Here is a 25,691-nt window from a genome sequence, read left to right as displayed (position 1 = left end):
GGGGGAGGGGATGGGGGAAAGAAGAAAGAACAGAGATTTTTATTTTTTCTTATATTATTCTTTTATTCTTTTACTTTTACTTATTATTTTTATTTTTTCTTCTTATTTTAATCATGTTTTGTTTAACTTTTTTATACTTACTCTCGTTATACGCGTGATATTCACGTATTTTGTCCAACTCAGTCATGAAGTTGCCACATATGCTTGGTCAACGGTCAGAGAGGTTTAAAATAATGTGTTTTGAAAACTACAAGTGTCTGGATGAAACTTCGTAGAGTATCGGAACCGGGATGACAAAGCAGGACAAGTAAAAGTGTTATTAGGCTATTCTGCCTTATTATATCTGTATCATAATTACGGAGCCATATTAGAAAATAATTGTCGAATTTGAACATTGTATGAGGGAGTTATGCTCATTTTAATATCGGAGAAGAAAGCTGGTACTGGTGCTTCGCAGATGCGAAGTTGGGTCCGCATCTGCAACCCCACAGATACGAAAAACGGTCCACAAAAAGCGGAAATGACAGTTGGAAAACCGCAGGTGCGGATTTTTGGGCGCAAAAGCGAAAATCCCTGTGTATAAAAAATCAGACAGCGTTCTTTTGATATTTTGAGAATATCTTGAGTTCTAGAGTTCTGATCGAGGTGATTTTCTCGTCTTTTCATGGAGGTCAGTATCTAAACTCAATTTGTCTTTTTAACATGATGACAGTAGTTTATTTGTGAATTAATCCATGTTTTGATCGGAGTATTGGGAGGTTTTTATCAAAAAAAATTCTAAAGTGAATAATTGAGAATCGATTCGGAGTCGAAATTGGATAAAATTAGTATGGTCGGAATCGTATTCAAATGCATTATCGGAATTTGTATGTTTTGTCAGGTTCTGAGGTATGGGCCCGGGTTGACTTTGAGTATTTGATTAAAGATTCGGCCTTTATTGCTTGGGTTTGTTTTTAATGGTATTATTTGATATTTTTAGTTGCTTTTGACTAGTTTTGAGCCGTTTGGAGGTTGATTCAAGTAGGATGGTATTTTTAAAGTGTTATTTGGCTTATTCGGTATTTGATTTGGCTTGTTTGAATTAAATAACATATTTAAACTCGGATTTGAGGGTAATTAACCCTGAGAATTATGTTATATGAGATGTGTTGGGGTGACGCACATGCTAGGTGACGGGTGTACGTGCGTGCACCGGGATGTTCACGATCTGAGTGGACGCTAGACTATTACCAAACTTGATTTACAATCATGCTTTATTATATCCGTGTTTTCTTTATTCACTTGATTATTTGAGCTATGATTCATGTTAAAAATCATGTTTAGGCTATATGCTTATTTGGTTGAGACTTAATGGGGCTATTCTTGTTGTTTTGAGTTGTACGTTGTAATTGCAGTTATTGACTCAATCATGATTCCTCATTTGCATGTCATGTCTCAATCTCTTACATTAATTATTTGCTACATCATACATGTTATTTGTCTTCCATATGTGATACTGTTTGGGCTGAGTTCTATGAGTTTGTAGGCCCTTGAGACTTGAGAGGTTTGTTGACTGATGTGAGCCGTAGAGCCGTGTTATGAGTGTTATATGAATCGGGTTGCATGCCGCAACAGGACTTATTCGCTATTGAGTGATATATGGATCGGGTTGCATACCATAACAAGTTTTATTGGCTATTGAGTGATATATGGAACGGGTTGCACGCCTCAATATGCCTTATTGGCTATTGATTATTATTTGGATCGAGTTGCACGTTGAAACTTGCCATATTGGCTTTTGATTAGTGCTTGGGCAGGATCCGTCCCTCCAAAGTCTGACATGCCAGTAGTGAGCGTAGGCACAGTGATATATACACGTACTTTGGTGAGGGGCTTTTTAGCCAGACACTCGTACAATGCTAAGTGATTGTGTATGTGATGGTGAGGGGCATTTGAGCCAGGCACCTTGAGTATGCTAAGAGTGAGTGTACCCGATGATTTCACTGGGATATAATTTACTTGACATATATATTGACATGTAGGCACAGAGACGTAATTTTTCATCATGCTACTAGTAAATGAAAATTCTTATTTGATGTTGGAAAATTGGAGAAACATAGTTCTTTTGATAAACTCATGTTTAGTTGATTTTCAGTGTTAAGATTTGGATTTTGATTGTTATAGTTGAAAAGCATGTCTAATTTTCTGTAACTGTGAGCGAGCTGAACATAATATCTCTTGAGTTATTCCTTGATGTCCTCATTATATTATTATGAGTTGTTATTGGCTATTGATGTCGGGCATTGACCTTCTTCCGAGCTCGTCGTTGCTTTCAACCCGAGGTTAGGTTTGTTACTTATTGAGTATATGGGTCGGTTGTACTCACACCACACTTTTGCACATTACGTGCAGATCTTGGAGTTGATGGTGTTGTGTATGGCAGAAGCTGACGTTAAAGATGTACCTGCTTTCTGGATATAACTACCACTTGTCCTCGGTAGTTTCAGATTTTAAATTCTGTTTATGTATATTCCAAACGGATGTTGTATTTATTTTCATACCAGCTTTGTAAATCTAAGTCTTAGTAGCTCATGACTTGTACTACCAATCCGTGGGAGTTTGTATAGAAGTTCAGTTATTTTAATCATTGACTCTTATTATTCTCATTTGTGTTGTATTGAATTTTATTTGGCTTACTTAGCAGGTCGGGTTAGATGCCATCACAATTAGTTGGATTTTGGGTCTTGTCAGGATTAATATTTAAAAAATACTCAACCTGGAAACTAATTTTTAATTTTTACCCTCCCACGACCACATCAGCATCCAAAGCACGAGGCTATCAAATTACTAAATTCAAGAACAAAATTTTGTGACTTATTTAAACCCTAACTAAAAATTGTTAGAGCCTATCTGGATTAGCTGATTGTAAATAGTTGATAAGCTTGAAGTGTTGAAAAATATTTATAAGTGTTGAAACTGATTAAATAAGCATTTACATGTTTGGATAGAAGTGTTGAAACAACTAATAATAAGCAGTTGATATATTTGGTAAAAAAAGTGCTGATAAGATGTTCTTTTGTTAAAATAACTAAAATACTCTTTAAAACTTTACAAAATATTATAAATTAAAAAGTTTCTTTGTAAAGAAAAGGATGAATAAAGAATACAGAATGAAGAAAGTTAGGAAATTTGTTTTGGGAATATACTTTGTGAATTAAAGATATTATTAAAGATAAACTAGTAAAAGCCTTGGTAAAACTAAAAGTGCTTATAAGCTGAAAAATCATAAGCTGGGGATGATCAACTTATGACTTATGGCTAGTTTTAGCTTATAAGCACTTTGGGTGTTTACCAAATAAGCTGTTACAACTTATTTGGATGGTTGTTATATATCGTTTTATATTATATCATTTTGATATATACAATGTTTGAATATATTATATTATTTACTATCATTTCCCGACATCATGCACCAATAATATAAGGAATAAACTTATAATATTATAAAGAAAAAGTAAGGTACGGGATATAATTATTTTATAAAAAAAGGAGAAATAGTAAAATAAAATTATTTAATAATAAAAATGGTCAAAATGAGAGGAAAAAATAAGCTAATGAGCGACCACACTAAATGTACATTTCATAGAACAGTTAAGTAATAATCAAAATAAATATTGTATTTAAGGTAAAAAGCCAAATAACATTCAACCGCCTTATAAGCTTAGCTTTCCACCCTCTAAATTACGGTAAAACCCCACACTTCACTCTTGCTATCACAATAAAAAATCCACTGAGGTTTCAATTCCAAATCCCAGGAAAACAGCGATGCGCAGCCTAATTGCTCACAAACTTTGGAATGGAATCAGCAGAAGGCCTTTGAATCCAAATAGTAGGAGATGGTACGGGCTAATACCGATGGTGATAGAGCACTCTTCCCGTGGAGAGAGGGCTTATGACATATTCTCAAGGCTGCTCAAAGAGCGCATCATTTGCATCAATGGACCCATTAACGATGATACTTCCCATGTTGTCGTTGCTCAGCTTCTTTTCCTAGAGTCCGAGAATCCATCCAAGCCTATTCACATGTACCTCAATTCTCCCGGTGGCGCCGTCACTGCCGGTTAGTGTTTCTTTTTTTCATTTCTCATCTAAAAACAGGATTTTTGTTTTGTTTTAGTTTATTATATTTTGCATATTTGAAAACTACTCGCTAAAATAGCCCCTGTTGTCGGATGTAATTTTAGAGTGACATACTCTGGCCAATGACTAACTTTAAATAGAGTTCAATTTTCAATATGATGAGAAAAAGAAAAGGTAATAGTGTCAATATATGCACCTAAATGTTGTACATTTTATCCTGTTTGGATTTTGGTAATGTGATTATCAAGGGTGAAATGATTATTAACTAGCTCTCTGTTTCTATGAATAAAGCTTGACAAATACTTTTATTTTGGTGGTTTTGTTTGTCTCTATTTTCTTCACATGATAATAAGTAGGCTTGGCAGTCTGCATTTTGCTGTGTGTGGTGCTTTCAGTTCAATCTATGATAGAAGTTAAGATTATGTTTTTTATCTTTCGGTTAACCTTTATATTTGCTTATCATGATGAGATTTGGTAGCTCATTCTTGGAGTATGCTGATTGTGTCTGAATGTAAACTCAGAACCATGTCATTGTGCAATCGGAACCCTGTCGTAACTTTCTCCTGTTCTTTTGTATAGGTCTTGCTATCTACGATACAATGCAGTACATTCGATCTCCAATTAATACTATATGTCTAGGTCAAGCAGCTTCAATGGCATCCCTTCTCTTAGCTGCTGGTGCCAAGGGTGAGAGACGATCTCTTCCTAATGCTACAATCATGATTCATCAGCCTTCTGGTGGATATAGTGGGCAAGCTAAAGATATGACAATTCACACAAAACAGATTGTTCGGGTATGGGATGCACTGAACCAACTATACTCCAAGCATACGGGACAACCAGTGGAAATAATTCAAAAGAATATGGATAGGGATTATTTCATGACCGCTGAAGAAGCCAAGGAGTTTGGGATAATTGATGAGGTTATTGATCAAAGACCAATGGCTCTGGTAACTGATGCTATCGCTAAAGAGGCCAAAGATAAAAGTTCAAATTAGAATTTGTGGTAAGACTGAAGCTTTTCTTCCCAAAATTGTAAACACGCAGACACACATACACACATGCAACAAGAGAGAGTAAAAGGCTAGAGCCTATAATATTGATTGTAGTTTTCTAGGTAATATTTTGATAAAACATATAAAAATCACCTATCGAAAAGGAAAAAATGCATCTGCTATGTACTTTTATGCTTGTATATCTTTGTGTTTATGCTGTGTGTATAACTGATATATGTGGAAAAGATAATGTTGTCTTTGTAACAATCGCTTAGCAATTCTCAGGTTTACTTACTGGTGTAAGTACTTATGTTATGAGTTAATGTCTCAGTTCTTTGTTTTCTCACTTTTTGACTTTATTAAGTTTATGAAATGCAATATAAGATAGACAAGTAAAAATGAGATGTATACTATGATGATTATAGGTATAAGACGCAAGGTTCTCTTAAGTACATTCTTTAAGCCTAAAATCACTGTTGTGTATTCAGTCTAACAGTACTGAGGGCTACTGCATTTTTGCCTATGCCCTTCAGTTAGTTTTGGACTAATCTTCTGAGCACAAGTCTTAGATAATACTGAAAATCTTAAAAATTGTTCCTTTGAAGACACCCGATAGAAAATTCTTAGAAATTTGCTTAAGTGAATTCTTTTTCCTTCCATTAGAGTCCTTTTCCTTGCTCAGATTTGTCTAAGGGAAAGAATCAGGTTTGAGTTGTCATTCTTTTTCTGCAAGCTAAATGAGAAAAACGCTTTTTGTGCTTATGTTGTATATGTTGAACAGGTAGGTAGCTTTAACAGCTGCATTTCCTTATAAAAAATAAAAGGCTTAATTAATACTTTATCCCTTCAACTTACACGAAAAGTCCCTGTTACACATTTCTCTGCAGGCCTCCTTTTACACACCTCATCTATCATTTTTTCATTGGAGAAACAAGTTAGCAACCCCCAAAAAGTGCATGCAAGGGTTAAAAGTCTTCCAAATTCATGTTCTTTGATATTTTAAAGTGTCTTATTATCTTTTTATCCACTTCTTATATATTTTTCTTTTCCTTTTCTTTATTGTTACTGTTAGAATAGTTATGTAAATAGGAGTAAATAACCCTAATCCAATATGTATTAGGAGTAGGATATGTTGTGTATATATATAGGGCTCATTGTATCGTGTTTCACACAAGTCAATAATATCAATATTATTTTCTCCCGTGCTTTCTCACATGGTATCAGAGCAGCAGTGAGAAAATATCCGGGAAAGTCGCCGTGCTTCAATTCCGGCAACCTTTTTAGGGTTGTTTTCCGTCAAACCAATTTACATCGGTGTTGTGCAAAAACCAACACCACCACAAGGTCCCCCAACCCCCGGCGACCAAACCCCAATAGACACCTCCGCCGACAGACGTCTCACGCGCCTCCACGCGCCGATCAGGCAGTTTTTTTTCCGGCGAGATGTACTCCACGCGCCGGCAAGTGGAGCACTTTCCAGGCAGTTTTTGACTTCGTTCCTTCAGAACAGTTGGCTCGCCCTCAAAATCCGAGCCTATCCATAATTTTATTTTTTAATTCCGACCACTTTGAGTTTTTCCGGCGACCACACTGATTTTTTCCGGCAGATACAATAATTTTCCGTCAAAACCAGTGTTTCCTTCATCTGTTTCAGCGAGTTCTCAGTTGATTCTTTCTGTTATTTGGTGATAATCCAACGATGTCTTTGGGAGTCGATGCTTTCGGGTCTAAAAACCCGGGTTCTGGCAGTTCCGGTGTTATGATTACCTCAGAACCTTTAATGGGAGGTTCAAACTACTTAGCTTGGGCTTCTTTTGTTGAGTTGTGTAAAGGTCAAGGAGTTCAAGATCATTTAACACAAAAGGCTAGCAAAGGTGATGAAAAGGCCAAAACACTATGGGAGAAGGTCGATGCTCAGTTATGTAGTATCCTGTGGCGATCTATTGATTCCAAGTTGATGCCCTTGTTCCGTCCGTTCCAAACATGTTATTTAGTTTGGGAAAAGGCTCGTAATTTATACACTAATGACATATCTCGTTTCTATGATGTAATATCGCGAATGACAAGCTTGAAGAAACAGGAATTGGATATGTCTACTTACTTGGGACAAGTACAGGCAGTCATGGAAGAATTTGAGACGTTGATGCCAGTTTCTGCTAGTATTGAAAAGCAACAAGAGCAACGACAGAGATGTTTCTAGTTCTTACACTCGCTGGACTCCCTACTGACCTTGATTCAGTACGTGACCAGATTTTGGCTAGTCCGACTGTCCCCACAGTTGATGAATTATTCTCTCGATTACTTCGCCTTGCCGCAGCACCAAGTCACCCAGTGAGCTCATCACAGACACTTGACTCATCTGTCCTCGTATCCCAGTCAGTGGACAATCGGGCATCTCATACTATGGAGAATAGACGAGGAGGAGGTCGTTTTGGAAGATCTAGACCCAAGTGCTCTTATTGTCATAAACTTGGACACACTCGTGACGTGTGCTATTCTTTACATGGTCGACCAACCAAAAATGCTTATGTTGCTCAGACTGAGACTACAGGTAACCAGGGATTTTCTTTATCTGAAGGGGAGTATAATGAGTTCCTTCAGTATCGAGCAAGTAAGCAGACATCTCCACAAGTAGCTTCTGTTGCTCAGACTAATACTTCTGTTGCTGGTAATTCTTTTGCTTGTGTTTCCCAGTCTAGTCCTCCTGGACAATGGGTTGTGGACTCAGCCGCTTCTGATCATATCTCTGGTAATAAATCACTTTTGTCAAATATTGCGTATTCACAGTCTCTTCCCACTGTTACTTTAGCCAATGGGTCTCAAACCAAAGCAAAAGGAGTTGGACAAGCGAATCCCCTACCCTCTGTCACTCTAGATTCCGTTCTCTATGTCTCTGGCTGTCCTTTTAATCTTGCATCTGTTAGTCGTTTGACTCGTGCCCTCCATTGTGGTATATATTTTATTGATGATTCTTTTATTATGCAGGACCGCAGTACAGGGCAGACGATTGGAACGGGACTTGAATCAGAAGGGCTTTACTACCTTAACTCCCTAAAATCCTCCAAGGCATGTCTAGTTACAGATCCTCCGGACCTAATTCACAGACGTTTAGGACATCCAAGCTTATCCAAGCTTCAGAAGATGGTGCCTGGTTTGTCTAGTTTATCCACATTAGAGTGTGAGTCATGTCAGCTCGGGAAACATACTCGAGCCTCATATCCTCGTAGTATTGAGAGTCACGCAGAGTCTATTTTTTCTTTAGTTCACTCTGATATATGGGGTCCTAGTAGAGTCAGTTCAACCTTGGGATTTCGTTATTTTGTTAGTTTTATTGATGATCATTCAAGATGTACTTGGATTTTCTTAATGAAAGATCGTTCTGAGTTGTTTTCTATATTCCAGAATTTTTGTGCTGAAATTAAAAATCAATTTGGTGTTTCCATTCGCACTTTTCGCAGTGATAATGCCTTAGAATATTTATCCTCTCAATTTCAGCAGTTTATGATTTCTCAAGGAATTATTCATCAAACCTCTTGTCCTTATACCCCTCAGCAAAATGGGGTTGCAGAGAGAAAGAATAGGCACATCATTGAGACTGCTCGCACACTTCTCATTGAATCTCATGTTCCGCTGCGTTTTTGGGGCGACGCAGTTCTCACAGCTTGTTATTTAGTTAATCGGATGCCTTCCTCTCCCATCCAGAATCAGATACCGTATGCAGTATTGTTTCCCCAGTCACCCGTATACTCTGTTCCCCCTCGTGTTTTTGGGAGCACTTGTTTCGTTCATAACCTAGCCCTTTGGAAAGATAAGTTAGCTCCTCGTGCTCTCAAGTGTGTCTTCCTTGGTTATTCTCGTGTTCAGAAGGGATATCGTTGTTACTCACTTGATCTTCGTAGGTACTTAATGTCCTCTGACGCCACATTTTTTGAGTCTAAACCTTTCTTTACCTCTTCTGACCTTTCTGACCCCCTTGATATATCTGAGGTCTTACCTATACCGACCTTTAAGGAGTTTACTATAGCTCCTCCTTCACCTTCCGCCACAGAAGTCTTACCCGAGTCTCCTATAGCTCCTCCTTCACCTTCCGCTATAGAAGTCTTATCCATTCCAGCCGTTGAGGAGTCTAGTGTGGCTCCTCCTAGACTCCCTGCCACAGGAACACCACTTTTGACATATCATCGTCGTCCGCGCCCAGCATCGGGTCCAGTTGATTCACGTCCTGCACCTGACCCTGCTAATACTGCGGACTTGTCTCCTCTTAATCAACCGATTGCACTTCGGAAAGGTATACGGGCCACCCTTAATCCTAATCCCCATTATGTCGGTTTGAGTTATCATCGTTTGTCATCACCCTATTATGCTTTTCTATCTTCTTTGTCCTCTGTTTCCATCCCTAAGTCTACAGGTGAAGCATTGTCTCATCCAGGATGGCGACAGGCTATGATTGACGAGATGTCTGCTTTACATACGAGTGGTACTTGGGAGCTCGTCCCTCTTCCTTCAGGTAAATCTACTGTTGGTTGTCGTTGGGTGTATGCAGTCAAGGTTGGTCCGGATGGTAAGGTTGATCGTCTTAAGGCTCGTCTTGTTGCCAAAGGATATACTCAGATATTTGGGCTCGATTACAGTGATACCTTCTCTCCCGTGGCTAAGATAGCATTAGTCCGCCTTTTTCTATCCATGGCTGTTGTTTGCCATTGGCCCCTCTATCAGCTGGACATTAAGAATGCTGTTTTACACGGTGATCTTGAGGATGAAGTTTATATGGAGCAACCACCTGGGTTTGTTGCTCGGGGGGAGTCTCGTGGCCTTGTATGTCGCTTGCGCCGGTCACTTTATGGTCTAAAGCAGTCTCCCCGAGCCTGGTTTGGTAAGTTAAGCATAGTTATCCAGGAATTTGGCATGATTCGGAGTGAAGCTGATCACTCTGTATTCTATCGGCATTCTACTTCGAGTCTTTGTATTTATCTGGTGGTCTATGTTGACGACATTGTTATTACCGGCAATGACCAGGATGGTATTACTGAATTGAAGCAACATCTCTTTCAACACTTTCAGACTAAGGATCTGGGCAAACTAAAGTATTTCTGGGTATTGAGGTCGTTCAGTCTAGCTCAGGTATTGTGATCTCACAACGAAAGTATGCCTTAGATATTCTTGAGGAGACAGGAATGACAGGTTGTAGACCTGTTGACACTCCGATGAATCCGAATTCTAAACTTCTGCCAGGACAGGGGAAGCCTCTTAGCGATCCTGCAAGATATAGACGGTTGGTTGGTAAATTAAATTACCTTACAGTGACAAGACCTGACATTTCCTTTTCTGTGAGTGTTGTGAGTCAGTTTATGGATTCTCCGCGTGATAGTCATTGGGATGCAGTTGTTCGCATTCTTCGGTATATAAAATCAGCTCCAGGCAAAGGTTTATTGTTTGAGGATCGAGGCCATGAGCAGATCGTTGGATACTCAGATGCTGATTGGGCAGGATCACCTTCTGATAGACGTTCTACGTCTGGATATTGTGTCTTAGTAGGAGGAAATTTGGTGTCCTGGAAGAGCAAGAAACAGAATGTGGTTGCTCGGTCTAGTGCAGAAGCAGAATATCGAGCGATGGCTATGGCGACATGTGAGCTAATTTGGATCAAACAGTTGCTCAAGGAGTTGAAATTTGGTGAGATTAGTCAGATGGGACTTGTGTGTGATAATCAAGCTGCTCTTCATATTGCGTCAAATCCAGTGTTCCATGAGAGAACTAAACACATTGAGATTGACTGTCACTTTGTTAGAGAAAAGATACTCTCGGGAGATATTGCTACAAAGTTTGTGAAGTCGAATGATCAGCTTGCAGATATTTTCACCAAGTCCCTCACTGGTCCTCGTATTAACTACATATGTAACAAGCTCGGTACATATGATTTATATGCACCAGCTTGAGGGGGAGTGTTAGAATAGTTATGTAAATAGGAGTAAATAACCCTAATCCAATATGTATTAGGAGTAGGATATGTTGTGTGTATATATATAGGGCTCATTGTATCGTGTTTCACACAAGTCAATAATATCAATATTATTTTCTCCCGTGCTTTCTCACAGTTACAGTGGGTGCAATGAGGTCTAGGTCCTTTCTCTCTCCCTTTTTAAGAAAATATTTGTCCCTGTGCATTTCCATTTGTACCACTAATGCAGATGTTTCAACTTCATTAGTTTAGTTGTTTTTGAAGAAACACTCAATAAGAGGAAATGCTTCCTCCATAGAATGAATGGTCAAACTTATTAGAATCTGATCCCTTACAAAGTCAAGATCTGATCGAAGCCCTATTAATGCCAAGACCATTAAAAATATATCTTCTTGTTGTTCTTGCGCAGTGATGTGTTACCGGATAATGGCATGAGAGCATCAAACTCATCTTTTAGGATTTCTTGCCCTAAATAACTTACAATATCTTGATGGTTCTGTTGGAGGTGAACAATATCTGAAACTACTTTATATATATGTTGCAAATCATTTGTGTATAGTTTTAGCATGGCCCAAATCTTGCAACAAGTATATTACAAGATTGAAATAAGTTAAGCAATTTAGGGTCAAAAGAATTCCACAAGTTATGCTGCACAGCTGTGCATCCATTTTCTTCCAATGAGCCCTCTTTGTGGCAATGATATCACTTGCATTCTTAACTAAGTGATCATCATAGCCTTGGCCCATTAACTCGACCGAGGTTGACCAAGACATATAATTACTGCTACCTTGCAGTTTTACATTGGTAATAGTTGGCGAACTTGAGATAGATGGAAAAAGAGGTTTGATGTCACCTGTGATTGAGGAATCACCTTTCTCTCTCATTAGTTTGCTTAAAAATTATCCAAGCCAAGGATTCAAAGTATTGTGATAGAAAAGAAAGGTGAAAGACGTGCGCATCCTTAAACGGTTACTGGAATAGTGGCTGTTGGAACAGTCACAGGGGCTCCGATACCATGTATAGAAATAAAAGAGTGTAAAGATATAAAAGAGAGAAAGAAGATAAATTGGAGGTTATGATTTGTTCTTTGAGCATCATCTGAATTTATAGTGTTATAATACAATTACAGTTGCACCTAACCCATTTAATTCCTATCTACTAAATCATACAAAGTCATACACAATCTTAACATAACATTTATCGACCTACCAAATCATTCATACTTGTCCAGTTTGGTGCTTTGGGGGTGGAAACAACAATCAAACTTTAGGGTATGTTTGGAAAGCCACTAGGTAATTGGAATTGGTGTAATTACTAGGGTAGTAATTACACAGCCTAGTAATTACACAGTTGTGTAATTACGACGGCCTGTTTGTTTGTCATAGTGTAATTACAAGTTTACTGTTTGGTTGCACAAGTGTAATTACACAGTTAGATTAAATTTTAAATGAAGTAATTATCAAAACTTAAAAGTTAATATAATAAATATATGCCTATAAATTTTTATAAGTATAAATGATATTATATTTGGTATTTAAGATGTATATTTTTTGTGAATATACATTAATTAATAACCATATATTTATAACTAATATTGCAAAAATAATTTTAATATATATATATATATATATATATATATATATATATATATATATATATATATATATATATATATATTAAAATAATAATATTTAGTTTAGATACTTACAAAAACTAAAAACATACGTTTTATAAGAACATCATGGAGTTCATGTTTGATAAAATAAATTAATACTTATAGATATAATATCATAACATTATTCAAATGTTTGACAAAACTAATCTATCAATTCTAACTAAAAAAGAACAACATGCGATGTGAGTCAATACTACTAAAAAAATTAAATTGGAACCACGAATATAACACAATTTCAAAATTCAAAAAAAATATATAGTTTAACATATGTCAAATTCCAACATAATAATAGTAAGTTCCACCACAACTTAAGATTAGGAAACATAATAAATTTATAACCACATTCAACAACGAAATTTTACTTTAATTGCATCACTCATTATATGCTAGGTTTGTTAATGACTCATTATTTCTAATATTAGGAGGTGTAATTTCAAAAAATAGAATAATAAAATAAATAATAGATAAAATATAAGCAATTACATGGAATAACAAGAAGTAAAGGTAGGGAAATAAAAGATAAATAATGTACAAAGAAAAATAATTTTAAAATTTCAAAAGAAATTAAAAAGTAAAATAAAATTAAGAAATTAAAAAACTAGAAATAAAAAGTTATAAAAAAAATAAATTAAAATAAAAACAAAAAGGAAAGAAACTAAAAAGCAACCTTGTAATTACCACTAATTATCACCTCCCCCTTGAGAATTGGAGAGTGTTATTATACCCTCCAATTACACCCAATTTCATGCTGACCAAGTAATTACTTGGCCAAACAAACATGCCAAACTATGTAATTACACCCAAATTCATTTCCAAGGTAGCTTTACAAACATGCTCTTAATAGTGTTGATTTCATGGGAAAACATGGTTTTGAATTTTGTACTTAAGGATCACTAGACGTTTTTCTGGAATATCGTATGGTTTCTTGTAAATTGTTAGATAGCTTCTCAGTTTGTATAGGTATGCTACATTGCACAGTCCTTGTATTTGAACAATTTATACATGCATTAGAATGTTGAGTTTTAGAGTCAAAGTGAAGTGTTGGAAGAATTGAGCTCTTGAGTTTAATATTCTCATATTTGGACAAACATCGAATGTATTGTGATACTTTCCCGCATTAGACAATGTATCTCGTGTCTAACTCCTATAATATGTGTCTCATGCATTCACCATATTATCAACTCATCATTATATTTCTTCTCTTCTTTGAGTCAATTTTTTTCTTCCTATTCCAACGATTTAAATCATTGTCATGTCTTACTATTCCCCAACGATTTAAAACTGAAAGGTGTTTCCTGGGATAGCATCAACAGATGCCAAAGGAACTGCTGTCCACTTCTGGTTTCTAGAATTCTATTTGTGCTGTTTCTCATTTGTCAACTGAGGATGTTTATCTTGGTTATTGCAAATCAATTAGTTTCTTCATGGAATTACTGCCATTCATAGTCCTATTGGACGTAATAGGCAAGTACTAGTTATTATGACAGAAAAAAGTGAAGATGACCTGTGAAAGGATCAAGTGGCAGCAGCCCAAGGGCTTTGGTCTAGTGGTAAGAGCACAACATGTGATGTGTGAGTTAGGCATAAGTCAGAGGCGCGGACCTGTCACAGACAAAAATCCTGGAATTTGAGTGGAGAGAAGGGTAGAGGGGCAGACCCATTACTACCGAGCTTTTGAACCGTGCGTCAATCACCCTCGGGGATTACTCGGTTGTTTAAAAAAGAAGGAACTCTCCTATAAAAAGAAGGATACACAAACAAAAAGAGAGAGGGCAAATCGAAGTCGTCCCAGGGAACATTTTGGCTTTAATTGTTTGAGCTCCCAGATTCCACTTTTAATAAGTGGCTATTGGGACGAGAAATCACTCTTTCCACCAGTGGCAGTTGAAAATTGATGAAACTTGAGCATTGTCATATCCATTTTACTTGCGGTCCATTTCTCTTAGCACATTTTCGCAGACTGGTAACTGTTATGATATATGGAACTAAGAGGCACACTTCAGGTATCGGTTAATACCTTGAGTTGACTTTCCCTTAAAAGATTATTTTCTTCATTGTTAATGGTTTTCAGTCTGCCAAAGCTCCATTTATGGACGCGGGAGTTTATCTTAGGTATGAAAGCCTTCCAGCTCTAGGTTTTGAAATTGAATATTCTGAGAATAATATCTTAAGAGAGGAGATAGAATATGTGGATGCACGAATAGGAAATGTTGATGCTCAATTTTGTGTTAAGATTTCTTTTTGGAGTGAGGAGCTTTATGCAATGTGGTTGGTTCAAATCCAGGTCATATATAAGGTGTCATGTTGCCAATCCTAAAGGAAGTATACTGATATATTTGTCAGAATTCTGATTTCTTTCAAATTTTCTGTACAAATCAGTTGTTGAGAAATGTGCATTCTATTGGAAGGAGCAGAAAGGGAGCTGTCCTGGGGAGTTGTAAATTAGATGCATCTCTTAACTCCAATTTTGGATCCCCGCCTAAATAGTTGCTGCTGAATAGGTGGAACCGGAAATTCCCTTGTATAAAAGATAAGGAAGCAACTGTGCAGGATTTGCTTGGTGATGTTGTAAACCTGTTACCTATTTTAGGTTAAACTGATATTTCTGCCAGAGTAGAGTAGTCGATAGTTCCAGTGAATTACGGCTTCCGACGCAGTTCGACCTTTTAGGATGATGAAACTTGAGTGTATAACAGGTCCACTTTATATTGAATAGTGGGTCCAGCTTACGAAGTTTTGGCCTTATAATCTCATAGACTTCGACAGTTTTCTCTGTCTTTGAAAGTCTTTGGCGCCACAAAAGTCTTTCTAATTATTGAAGACTGGTCATGCACTCTGTTAGGTTTTCTGATCAATTAAATAACACTTATGTGTTATATTATTTTGACTTGATCTTTTCAAATATTACATTAAATTCTTTTTGCTGGAAAAGCTTGAACTAGATTTTCATCATGTTTGATTCGTAATAGTGCAGGCAGACTTAAGATAGTTCACTCTCTTTTTTAATATATTTGTTTGCCTGATAATAGTTATACAAATAAGTGCCTGCTGCTGGCACTTCAAAGCCTCCTCAGGCCTCGATTCAGCTGCTTGAATTGTAAGCAGATCAATGTGTATTAGTGAAGGCTGAGGTTGCTTTCCTCTCTTCACTTGATTTTGGAAAATCAATCCCGTCGTATTAGTGTGATTAAAGTGAGGATAAATGATTATTCTGGAAACTGGTATTCAGTAGGTTTTAGGTTAACGGAACGAACTCATATTTGAAAGTACATCTCATTTCGCGCGTCATGTTTTGAGTATATCAACCTCGCAGTGGATCTCTCCTTGACCTGTCCATGAAGGTTCTTGCTTCACTTAAGTCGTTTCTTGTTAGTTCAGATGCTGCAAAGTATCACCCCCTCTCCCAGACACGGAAAAGAAAAAGATAAAGACTGCAGAAGATAATTTATATTTTATCTCCTTTTGCTGCATTTCATTTATGGATTATTCAACTAGAAACATGAAAGTAGTTCTGTTCCAGTGCCTTGTGTAGCTGAATATGTTGCCTGAGAAACTCACAATCTTTTTCATTTGGATGTAGGGATCTGGAACCTGGGTTGATATTTGAGAACTTTCATGGGACATTTTGCTTATGGAGACTGACATCAGTGTTTTCTTCAAGTAGTAATAAGAAGGATGATTTTTAGCAACATAAATCATTGTTCATTTTTTGTGTAGAAGTGAGGAAGACTTGTTGCATAAAATTCCTGTTAGGATTTTCACTTTGAGCTTATATGCTATAGATATTATTTGTAGCTACTCATGATAAATTTTTCTTATACTCGGCCGAGATGTTATTTAACGCTTCTTTTCATAAAAAGAACTTTGGTGTGTACTGGAAGCTAGCTTGTTGTGATTCCTGCGTCGATCAGTTTATATGGCATATTTGTTAAATTGAAGTTGTTGCTTATGGATGTATTTATTGGAATATTTCTCTTAGTTCAAACCCATTTAGACAGTGCAGAAGAATAATGATATACTGTCATTCAAAACAATGCAGGCAAAATTAAATACCACTTTTAGCTTTAAGCAACTAATTTGTACTCTTTCCCCCGCGTTAAAAAATGAAACGATAAAGGAAAACGTTTTCCTCGAGTTGAAGAGGTTATTTTTTGTTTTGGAGCAAGATACAACAGAATAAAGAAATTGTCGTACTAGTGCAAGGGCTAATCAAAGGAAGGCAGCAATATGGAGCTCAAGTTTCAATCAATCAGGACAAAGGTGCAATGAATGGGAGGGTGTCGATGCACGCTGATTAAACCCTTCGGATTCTTAGAAAACTTGAATTGAAGCTATTGCATGAGTTCTTGGGGAGGTCTTTAAAGGCAACAAGAAGTAGGGGTGTTCCAAACCAACTGAAATCGAAAACCGAAGCTTAATAGTTTATTGGTATCGGGTTAACGGTTTAACGGACGGGGAACGGAATGAAACTTTTTTATTAACGGCTTATCGGTTCGGAGGCGGATTATTCAATTTTCTTAATGGATAATCCGTTAACCCGTTAAGAATATATATATATATATATATATATATATAATATATATATATATATTTTTTTTAATCCATAATATATTAAATAATCAAAAAACCTTCTTCCACTTTCAGTACTCTATCTTTAACGCCTAAATAATCAGAAACCCTAACGCCTAAATTTCGACCAGCAGTACTCTATCTCGTCGACTTCCAACACTCTATCTCGTCGACTTCCACTTTCCAGCACTCTATCTCGTCGACTCGCCGTCTTCCTCTCGTCGACTCGCCGTCACCCTCTCGCAGTCTCGCCGACTCGCCGACTCCCTCTCGCCGACTCGCCTCTCCATCTTGCCGTCTCGCCTCTTCCTCTCGCCATAGCTAGAGCAGCAGATGGTAAGTTTCTTTTCTTGTTGATGTTCTTTAAAATCAAAGAGCATCTCAATTCTCAAAGTATTCAGATGCTTGCTTCAGTATACGTAAACAGGAACTCATCTGTTGAAACATAAACACTAAGGGTGTGTTTGGTATAACGGAAAATATTTTCCGTGGAAAATATTTTCCAAGAAAATGTTTTCTTGAAAATCAAGTAGTAATCTTATTCATTTTCAGGTGTTTGGTACGCAAATTAAGAAAAATAACTTCTCAAGAGTATTCATAAATAATTTAGATATAATAAACATGAAGCCATAAACTTTCAAGCCAACAACCTTCCGGACCAACAAATTTCATAAACTTTCGAACCGCTAAACTTTCCAAAAATCACGGAATTTCGAACCCCGTAAACTTTATAATTTCTGAACCCGTAAATTTCCAAACACATAACCTCCAAACTCATAATTTTGGAAACTTAGTAAAATTTTGAGCCCTTTAAACCGATAAATAATAAAAATTAAAACTGAAAATTATATTTAAAAATTTTTTTTTTGGGGGGGGGGGGGGGGCGGGGGGGGCAGGGTGGGGGCTTGGGTGGGTGGTGCAGAAAAATGAAAAAACAGAAATTTGAAATTGCAAAAAAAAAAAATGAAGGTAAAAAAACTATATTTTTTTGCGCGCGGGAGGGGAGGGGGGATGGAGGGGTAGTAGGGTGGGTGGTAACGGAAAAACTGAAATTTGAAAAAAAAAAAAGCCATTTTTGGAGAGGGGGTGGGGTAGGTTGGTGAGGGTGGGGAAGGTTGAGAAGGAGCTTTGGAAAATGTTTTCCCTTCTCTTGATAAGGAAAACATTTTCCTCCAATTGGAGGAAAATAAATTGATAAGGAAAATATTTTCCAAAACATTTAAGCCAACCAAACATGGAAAAATTGGAAAACATTTTCCGGAGTACCAAATACACCCTAAGTTTTGTGAAGAATCAGAAACTTCTCACTTTAAAAGCATACAAAATTTAGGATGTTTGACTCTGTTCTCAGTATACAAAATTTAAAAGCAAGAGTAATCAGCAGGGTGTTTTAAAGTTCACAAAACTCATCTGTTTTGAGATCGATTTTGACAGTACCTGTATAAATATCTGTTAAGCAACTTGTTATTCTCATTCCTTTTCTTTTTGTCACGGCCCTATTCCCGGACCCGGTCGTGATGGTGCCTCTCGTGAAGACAAGGCCAGCCAACTATTCCCTATTCGAAGTTAAACAACTAAACATTAAGCAAACCAGGCTAAAACATGATATAGTACTAAGCAGCAGATAATATCATAATAATGCGGAAGTACAACCCAAACACAGCCCTAACCGGGGTGTCACTAGTCATGAGCATCTATAAGTCATAATATAAGTATGCTAAGTCTATACGCTAGTACAAATGTCTGAATATCAATAGAAGTGATAAAGGAGGAGAAACACGGGACTGCGGACGCCAGGAAGCTACGTCGTGGACTCCGAATGTCCGCCGGAAGCTGGAAGGGTCAGCAATCGGGAGCGGAACTAGATACGCCTGAATCTGCACACAGGGTGCAGGGAGTAAAGTGAGTACTCCAACTCAGTGAGTAGTAATCATAAATAAAGACTGAGTGATAAGAAATCACGAAAAGTGCATCAACATGCTATATAGAAGTAGTACAAAACCAGTAAGAAGGCAATGAAGCTATGAAATCTCTTAAAACATCTTAGCTCAGTTTAATCTTCTTCAAAAAATTTGGCTTTTCAACATTTAAGCAATTGAATGCAGAGCAACTAAAACAGGTAAGCATAGAGAATCTCGGGCACAATTACATAACTAAACAGGTAAATGACAAGTAAATAAGACAGATAAACACATAAAGGTTCTCCCCTCAGGCACGATGTTAACAACTCTGCCCCTCGGGCAATATCTCAGATCAATACCAGCCCCTTGGGCAATCACATAGAACAATACCAGCCCCTCGAGCAATCACATAGAACCATACCAGCCCCTCGGGATATATCTCACATCAGAATGGGTACCCGCGCTCACTGGGGCGTGCAGACTCCTGGAGGGGCCCCTTACTGCCCAAGCGCAATATCAAGCCATCTCGTGGCGTCATCACTAGGCTCTCGGCCTCATATCAATCAAGCCACCTCGTGGCATACATGTCTCAGGCCCTCGGCCTCAAATCAATATCAGTGTTTCCTCACAACATAGGCCCTCGGCCTTACTCTGTCAAAAATCCTCACGAGCCACTCAGGCAATAGTAAAATAATGTTTCTCAGCCCAACATCATTTAAAAATATCATATAAGTATTAAAACCGAGTAAACATGGCTGAGTATAAAAACAGTGAAAAATAACATGACTGAGTTCAAGTATAAAGTCAAAACAGTAAGGAAATATCAATAAAAATCCCCGAAGGGTTCAAATAGTTGGCACGAAGCCTAAACATGGCATTCAACCCAAATAATGATGATAGCAAATAGACTTCAGTCAAATACGCGGTAAAATCATCAATCAGGACGGACCAAGTCACAATCCCCAATAGTGCACGACCCCACGCTCGTCATCGAGCGTGTACCTCACCACAATATAGCGCTACGATGTGCAATCCGGGGTTTCAAACCCTCATAACATCATTTACAATCATTACTCACCTCGATCCGGTCCAAACTCTAGCCCGCGATGCCTTTGCCCGCACGAATCGACCTCCGGATGCTCCAAATCTAGCCACAATCAGAACATGACCATTAAAATATGCTAAGGGAACAAAGCCCACTCGAAAATATCCAAATTACATTAAAAAATCCCGAAATTCTCAAACCCGGCCCCTGGGCCCACGTCTCGGAATTCGATAAAATTAACATCAATGGAATCCTCATCCTCTCACGAGTTCATACATATCAAATTTACCAAAATCCGACCTCATGTGGTCACTCAAATTCTAAAAGTTCACTCTCCAATTTCAAGCCCTAAATTCTCAACTCTTCCTCTAATTTCCCACAAAATTTCATGATTAGATAATGATATAATCACCATAAACACAAGGTATAAAGCCCAAGTACCTTACCTCTGTGGATACACTTGATCCCCTCTTGAAATCACAGCTTGGAGCTCCAAAATCGCACAAAAAATGGTGAATAAAAGACTGAAAATCGCGAAGGGGCATTTTTATACATTCTACCCGGCACTTCCGCACCTGCGCTTTCGCTTCGCCGGAAAAATATCCGCTTCTGCGGATTTCACTTATGACACCAGGCCCCGCTTCTGCGGTCAATCCACCGTACCTGCGGTATCGCATTTGCGGTCAAATTGCCGCTTCTGCGGCTTTCACTTAAAATCCAAAAATCGCATCTGCGACTACGTAGCCGCACCTGCGCCACCGCAGGTGCGGTCAGCCACCGCATCTGCGGCTCCTGCACTTCTCTTCCTCGACCGCTTCTGCGACTAAAACTCCGCTTATGCGGCACCGCACCTGCGGTCCCCAATCCGCAGGTGCGAAAATACCAGAAGCAGCAAATTCAACAGCTGCAACAAAAATCCAAACTTCTCCGTTAACCATCCGAAATCACCTCGAGGCCCCCGGGACCTCAACCAAAAGCACAACATATTCTAATACCTTATTCAAACTTGTTCAATCATCAAAATACCTCGAACAACATCAAATCACCCAAAACACATCGGATTCAAGCCAAACTTTCTAAAATCTTCCGAATTTTGCTTTTGATCAAAAACCCAACCAAACCACGTCCGAATAATCTGAAATTTTGCACACACATCCCAAATGACACAACGAAGCTACTGCCACTCTCGGAATTCCATTCTGACCCCTATATCAAAATCTCGCCTACCAACTGGAAATCGCCAAAATCTCTAATTTCGCCAATTCAAGCCTAAACCCTCCACGGACTTCCAAACTGTATTCCGATCACGCTCCTAAGTCCCAAATCACCTAACGGAGCTAACCGAATCATAAAAATTCCGATCCGAGATCATATACAAGCAAGTCAAATATTGGTCAAACCTTTCAAATTTCAAGCTTTAAACTGGGAACTGTTCTTCCAAATTCATTCCGGTTACTCCGAATACCAAAACCAACGATTTACACGAGTCGTAATACATCACACGGGGCAAGTCATGCCCGGGAACTAACGAACAAAGTGTAAAAGCTCAAAACGACCGTTCGGGTCGTTACACTTTTCTTGTTGCAGTGACTCATACATGGCTGAAAATATACAAAGTGATAAGGTGATGATGGGTGAAAGTGGGGCTTCTAATTCAAATGCAATAAGTCGAGCTCAAACAACGGAGTCAAATATAACCAAAAAAGGAAAAAAGGTCTATTGTGTGGGATCATTTACAGAAATTATTACTTCTGAAGGGAGTACAAAAGCAAAATGTGACAATTGCTTTATTGTGTATTGTTTTAAGACCAAAGACGGTACGCCGACACTTCTTACTCATATGAATAAGTGTCCTAAATGCCCTGCTATTGTTGATAAAAAACAATCAAATTTAGGCTTTCAATCTGTTCCGGGGGGTAGTCAGGGTGACATAGTTGTTGTTACTTGGAAATTTTATCAAGAAGAATGTAGGAAGGCGTTATGTCATATGGTAATAATTGACGAGCTTCCTTTTAGATTTGTTGAGAAAGAAGGTTTTAGAGACTTTATGAAAGTGGCGCAACCTTATTTTCGGATCCCTTCCCGTAGTATTGTAACTAGGGATTGTTTTGATCTTTTTAATGAAGAAAAGCAAAAGTTGAAGAGGTCTTTTATAGAAACAAAACAAAGAATATGTATTACCACTGGTACCTGGACTTCTATACAAAGAATCAATTACATGTGTATCACTGCCCATTGGATTGATAGTGAATGGAATATGCATAAGAGAATAATTAATTTGTGTCCTATTGTTAGTCATAAAGGCGAAGATATGGCAAATGGTATTGGTAGGTGCTTACGTGAGTGGGGGATAAATAAGATCTTCACTGTCACAGTTGATAATGCAGCTCAAATGATGTGACAATAAAAGAATTGTCTAAGCAATTAACAAAAATGGGAACTAATTTGATGAATGGTATTCACCTTCATGTGAGATGTATGGCTCACATCATGAATCTTGTGGTCCAGGATGGTTTAAAAGAATCTTCAGTGTCTATTGAACGTGTTAGGCATGTAGTGAGATATATTAGGCAGTCTCTTGCGAGGTTGAAGAGGTTTCAAGAATGTTTTGATGATGAACAACTCAATTGTAAAAAACTTTATGCTTATATGTTCCAACTAGGTGGAATTCCACCTACTTGTTGTTGCGCAGGGCTGTTGAATTTGAAAGTTCATTTTCACATTATGCTTCTAGTGAAATTGGCTTGAGACATTATCTTGAGCATTCTTATATTGAAGTTGGAATTCCTACAGGTGAACTTTTGAGTAGTGATTGGAAGAATGTAAAAAGAATTACAAAGTTTCTTGAAATCTTCTATCTTCTTACTTTGAAGATATCTGGATCACTTTATGTTACATCGAATATTCACTTTCTTGAAATTTGCGTAGTTGCTGTTTATTCAAGCAATTGATAGCTAATGAAGATACAATTTTAAGTGAAATGGCAAAGAATATGAAAGAAAAGTTTGATGAGTATTGGGGTGATCCAGGGAAAATGAACATGATAAGTTTTATCTCATGTATTTTAGATCCACGTTACAAGCTCGAATCAGTTGGCTATGCACTTGTAAAGATGTTTGGCGCAGATCCGGGGGCAACTATACAAGCAGAAGTGACGAAGTACATGACTTCGTTATTTAGTGAGTATGTAAAGTCCAGCTCAAAAGGTGTCGTGCTTGCTTCATCTTCATATTGTTCTTCATTGGACACTTCGACTTCCGAGCTTTCTGGCAGTCATGCAAGCACCCAAAATATAGGACTTTTAGAATTACTCATGCAAGATATAAAAAAATATAAAAGTGGGAGTGGAGGTGTTGATACTAGAACAGAGTTAGATAAATATTTAGGTGAAGAAACTGAGGATGACACTAAAGAATTTGATGCTCTTCTTTGGTGGAAATTGAACTCAGCTAGATTTCCTATTCTTGCGGAGATGGCTCGTGATGTATTAGTTGTCCCGATTTCAAGTGTGGCATCCGAATGTGCATTTAGTACGGGAAAATGTCTTCTTGATTCATTTAGGAGTTCATTAACTCCTATATTGGTGCAAGCTCTAGTGTGTCTTCAAGATTGGCTTCGAAATAAAAATTTAAAACAACCTGTTAGTGTTGAGGAAGATCTTGATAAAATGGAGCAGCTTGAACAAGGTAATAATATTGTTACTATATTTGTTGTATATAAGTGTTGTTGATGTGCTTATATTTATCGCACGACTCATTGTTTTAATTTTTTTTCTTCAGATTTAGCCAGCAATGGAAAAGACCCTTCCGTAATTGATGTGTAGTGTTAATATATCTGGTAAGAATTCGAATTTAACCCATCATGGCTTCAAGTATTGAATCTATGCTTGCAACTGCTATGATTAGTCAGCGTCAGTAGTTATCAGTAGACATCCTATCTTCTATTGTCATTAATAAGTAGTTGATAGTTTCTTTATGATATTGAAGAGTGTTGTTTGTGTGGGAAGAACAACAACATACTAGTGCGTATACCAAAAGCTATCTTTTGATATTCTAGTTCTAAGTGGGAATTCATGTGATGATTGTTTTGTATGTGACATATCGACACTTATGTGGTTGGATGTGAATTTCTTGGATAATGCCTCAGATCTTGTCATCTGGAAAGATGCTAGGATGAAGCAGTGTCCAAATTGTAAGTTGATAATGTATGAGGATATGTTTCTTAAATGCCATAAGATCCAGTGATATAGGGTATGCGAAAATTGATGTCAAGATAGAGATCTTTCCTTACAGCAATGAAGTAAAACTTCTTAGCAATTTGATAGGGTTTGAAACTTATCGTTATAAATTGGCAGTGAGTCTGTTTTATCGGTTCCGGGAGCAAGAGAGAAGAAACATATACTAGACATGTAAAGAGATCTTCTGCATCTCTTGACGACGTCTATTGTTGTCAATCTTGAATTTTGATTTTGCTGTACAATGCATGCTGAGTAGTTCTTTTACAGTTTATTTTTGGATTGATTGCTTAGAGTTACACTACTAACTTGTCAAGTTTCTAGGTCTTGATTTAATGTCAGTTTTCTGCATTTAGTTGGGGCAATGAAGCTTAACTAAATCCAACGGGTTTGACCGGACTCACTGCGTCTACGCTAGATGGCCCACTGTTTGTGGATTCAACCTGTTTGACAGGCAGCAAAGTTGTGGTTGCAGGAAAGGATGCTTCCTTGTTTGCTGTATTTTATAAGCCTAATCATGCATGTTGTACATTGCATGCTTCCTTGTGTTAACTTTATCAGCCTAATCATGTAGTAGTTGTACATTTGCATGTTCCTAGTTCTCTCTATGCATATGCAGTTTTAATGCTCAACGTCATTGCTTGTGCATATACCAAAAGCTTTTGGGTAACTGTTGTGTGTCTTCAAATATTCTTATTGCCTCAAGACAATAGTATTTATCAGTCTCTACTTTGTTGCCTAATGCTGAAATTTGGTGTATGCATATTTTTTACAGGGGATCTGCTCACTTATGGATTAAGGTGTTGTTTGAACTTTGAAGCTGCAGAAATTCAAGCACTGTTAGGCGTTAGCTGGAGGCCAAACAATTTTGTGTAGTCTGCTCACTTATGGATTAATCATTTTGAAATATGTATTCTGGACTCACTTTGAATATAGACTAGAATTTTATCATTTCAGAATTTGTATTCTAGTCGTTAACAGACATATGTACTCTTGACTCATCTGTAATGTAGTCTGCTTTGGGATGTAATGGACTCATCTATTGTATTCTACAGACTGGAATGTAGTCTGCTGAGTGTACGAACTTTATTTTGAGTCACAGCGGTCAGCAAACAATTAATGCACGTAATATAGATTGAATTAGGCCGATAAACCGCCCGATAAGAGCTAAACCGATACCAATATGCCCGATAT

The 25,691-nt window shown here is 37.6% G+C and overlaps 1 protein-coding gene across 1 annotated transcript; it reads left to right on the top strand.

Annotated features, from left to right (window-relative positions):
* The first annotated feature begins 3,714 nt into the window (after positions 1–3,714).
* LOC109240411 (ATP-dependent Clp protease proteolytic subunit 2, mitochondrial) lies at positions 3,715–16,632 on the top strand. The gene is made up of 3 exons (XM_019407048.1): positions 3,715–4,099; positions 4,699–5,125; positions 16,329–16,632. The coding sequence occupies exons 1-2, from the start codon at positions 3,805–3,807 to the stop codon at positions 5,115–5,117; spliced, it is 714 nt and encodes a 237-aa protein (XP_019262593.1). The 5' UTR covers positions 3,715–3,804; the 3' UTR covers positions 5,118–5,125; positions 16,329–16,632.
* Positions 16,633–25,691: the final 9,059 nt, after the last annotated feature.

Source organism: Nicotiana attenuata, unplaced genomic scaffold (genome assembly GCF_001879085.1).
Source record: "Nicotiana attenuata strain UT unplaced genomic scaffold, NIATTr2, whole genome shotgun sequence".
Lineage (NCBI taxonomy): Eukaryota > Viridiplantae > Streptophyta > Magnoliopsida > Solanales > Solanaceae > Nicotiana > Nicotiana attenuata.
This window is presented reverse-complemented; position numbering and strand designations above follow the sequence as displayed.

Excerpts from the sequence above, each read along its gene's own strand:
- LOC109240411 (XM_019407048.1), top strand. The coding sequence starts at position 3,805 with ATGCGCAGCCTAATTGCTCACAAACTTTGGAATGGAATCAGCAGAAGG. Across the intron at positions 4,100-4,698 it reads CGGTGGCGCCGTCACTGCCG|GTCTTGCTATCTACGATACA; the intron begins GTTAGTGTTTCT and ends TCTTTTGTATAG.